Source organism: Arachis duranensis, chromosome 1 (genome assembly GCF_000817695.3).
Source record: "Arachis duranensis cultivar V14167 chromosome 1, aradu.V14167.gnm2.J7QH, whole genome shotgun sequence".
In the NCBI taxonomy this organism is placed as follows: Eukaryota; Viridiplantae; Streptophyta; class Magnoliopsida; order Fabales; family Fabaceae; genus Arachis; species Arachis duranensis.
The window spans coordinates 20702860-20706275 of record NC_029772.3 but is presented as its reverse complement, the minus strand read 5'-3'; the positions used below and the strand labels follow the sequence as shown (position 1 = coordinate 20706275).

The 3416-nt window shown below is 28.4% G+C and overlaps 1 protein-coding gene across 1 annotated transcript in view; it reads right to left on the bottom strand.

Moving 5' to 3' along the window:
• Positions 1-444: 444 nt before the first annotated feature.
• LOC107482457 (uncharacterized) overlaps positions 445-3416 on the bottom strand; it is a 4275-nt gene continuing 1303 nt past the window's right edge. Inside the window, exon 2 of the mRNA XM_021130421.1 lies at positions 445-925. Coding sequence (XP_020986080.1) covers positions 445-925 — 481 coding nt within the window. The remainder of the gene's footprint in view (positions 926-3416) is intronic.

The following is a 3416-nucleotide window of genomic DNA, read 5'->3' as shown; positions in this document are numbered from 1 at the left end:
TTTATTTGTTTAAAAAAAAGCCGGTGCATGCTCTTGAAATGTGCTCCACCAAAGAAGAAGGAAATCCGAAAAATTTTATTTATAATAATTACAATTTATATAAAGAAAATTACAACTGAGCAGTTGTAATTGTTTTTGAAAAATATATTAAATGTGCTTAAAAAATATAGAAAAATTTCTCTTTATTTTACTCCTTCATTTATTGTTTTTTCCTTTTCCTATCTTTAAATTTGATGAAAGTGAAATGGTACGGTCATGCACATGCACCCAATTCTTTTCTTATCTAAATAAACAAAAATATATTATTGCAAGTTGAAACAACGTAACATTTCTAAAACACAAAAGAGACAGAACAAGTTCAGAAAACTTCTTACACCGTATGAGAGATCTTATTCATTATATATTCTCAACACTATATTATGCCTCAATTAATACCCTGGAAAACTAGTAGTACTGGCCGTTGATCTTGTTGGTGTTCATGTTGAACTTGCTGACGTCACCAACACATGCGTTCTTGAACAAGCCAACATCAGTGACCCCACGAATCAATTTGTAGCCGCGGCTCCTGAACTGATCCGGACCGTCGAATGGCATAGCGAAGCCAGCCAAGTAGGGCCCACCGCCCTCTTTCCTCTTCATTCCTAAGACGGTGCTCTCAATCTTCCTCATCATCTCTTTCACCTTTTCATTTCTGGGATCGTGCATGCACCCAACACTTGCACTCAGATCCAACGGTCCAACCATAATGCCATCAACCCCATCAACGGCTGCAATCCCTTCTACGTTATCCACTCCCTCTGCAGTCTCTACCTGGCACAGAATCAACAAATCTTTCTCGTACTTCTTTGCGTAGCTTTCATCAATACCAAACCTTGACGCCCTTACAATCGGCGTTGCCACTCCACGAACTCCATTTGGAGGGTACCTGATACAGTTTTTATGTCATTTTTAGGAGTCCAAGGATATTCTAGCGCTAGTGTTCAAATGTAACATAATTTTGTCCTAACTAAAAGATTCCCTTAGTCACTTAGACGGAGTTAATATAGATAATATTGAATAAGTTTGAAATTTTTAAGGCAAAAATACCATATTAAAGAGTTTGGAAAAAACAGATCAGTCCTGAATTGGGGATAATGTAGGCAACAACAAAAAAGTTTGAAAAAAATTGAGATTTTGAAAAAATATTCAAGATAAAAAAAGAAAAATATTAAAGAGTAAGTAAAATTTATTATTTTTAGTAACAGTTAGTTAATGATATTTAAAAATATAAACTAAAAATAAATCGTCATATTATTAAACTAGAAAAATAGATTGACGAACTAAAAATGCTGGTAAAAAATAATACATTCTACTAACTTTTAAATTTTTTTCAAAAAAAAAAAACTTACAAGTTGAAATTTTTTACATTTTTAATTAAAAAAACATTTGTATACAACCACATCTAATTTATTAGCAAAAATAATTGCTTTTAAATTTTCTATTTAAATACATTAAGTTGATTAATTAAAAATCAATACATAAAAAATTTCTTCGTTACATTTGGTTCCTATGATAACCATCTTGGAAATGCGCATAACTTGTTTCTAAATTTGAAATCTGACGTAGGTGTATAACTTGAGAGACAAAAATGTTATTTATGCAAGAAAATTAGTTATGATAAAAATATAATACATATATAATTTAATTAATTTTTAATATATATTTTATATTAATAATTAATTTTAGAGAAAGTATAGGGAGCCAATGGCCTAAGCGTACAATGGAGGTTTAGGAAGTATTAGAGATATGAACATTAGTGTTATGTTGTCTTGTCAGGTTATGCTTTTGGGATAAGTAGTTTCATGATGTGGTATTAGAGGTCTAGATCCGAAAGGTCAAGAGTTTGAACCTTGGTGAACCCCAAAATCAGTTTTTTATAACATGAGATGTTTATTATTATCCCTGGTATCCGAATGGTTATTCTGGATAGTATGAGTGATATTCATTTTATTCATAAACTAAAGATTTAGCCCATTATACACATTGTACGCTTAGGTCATTGGCTTCCTAGTACTACCCTTAATTTTAATATACACCTAGTCGCCTGATTGAATTCGAGAAGGTATATTAAATAAACAATGAAAAAGATATGTAAAAATCAAATGAACAATAATGTTCATTTTAAAGGTCTATTTTAATTTATTTAATTTGAAAAGATATCATATGTACTATTTTTAATATATTTTTTATATTTTTATTTTATATTATGATATTATCCCTGCTTGCTGAAACGAATTGAAGAGGAGCATGTGTTAGCCCATTGTTGATTATTCTGAAGCTTTAATTATTGTGGGCAGGTACTGATGATCCATGATTGCATTTGGGCAGTCATATCATTGATTCAATTACTAACAGGATAACATCCGTTATATTGGCCAGCAACTCCATTATTGATGATAAAATAAAGGGGCAATAGTCATTTTAAAGTCTCAAATTCACTCAATTTTGATTAAAAAAAAAAATGCACCGTATTTCCTAGCGTATTTTAAAAACCCTTGCAATTGAGCGTATTTTTTTTATAGTATACATTGGGCTTTAGCAACGCTAAATTTTACATCGTCTTAAAATTATTGTCTTAAATAGTTTTAGTTAAATAACGATTTTTTATAGTGTTACTGTTGACTTCAATTTTTCTTTATTTTATAGCAACAAACTAAAATCCTTCTCTTTCACCATTTTAAAAAAACAATTTTATAATCGTTACCATTATTTGTTTTTAAGCAACGATTTTTTATTGTTGTTTAAATAATTGTACAAAAAAAATGTATAAAAAACTCTTGCCAAAATGTTACACTTTAAAATCGTTCTATTAGATGGTCTTAAACAACGTTTTTACAGTATTGCTGTTAAAGTTCAATTTTTTTATTATGTTATAGCAATAAAATAAAACCGTTATCTTTGACTATTTTAAAGAACAGTTTTATAACTATTAGAATAATTTTTATCAAACAATAATTTTATAATATTATTTAAATAATTATACAAATTAAAAGATACATATAAAATAAGGTTTAATTATTCTGTTGGTTCTTATAGTTTTGTGAAATTTTCAGTTAGGTTTCTATAATTTTATTTAATTGGGTCTCTGCACCATTTTTTTTAATTAAGTCTCTCTTGGCAGTAATTGACTTAATTTTATAGAGACCCAACTAAAAAAAATTGGTACAGGAACTCAAATAAAAGGAGAAAAAAAAGTGTAAGGACCCAATTAAAAAAAATTTGGTAAAAAGATTCAATTAAAAGAAAAAAAAGTACAGGAACCTAATTAAAAATTTCATAAAATTATAAGGACCAACAGAGTAATTAAACCTAAAAATAATTATAAATAATCATACAAATTTAAACAATTTTTTCTATAAATACTAAATATATGGAAT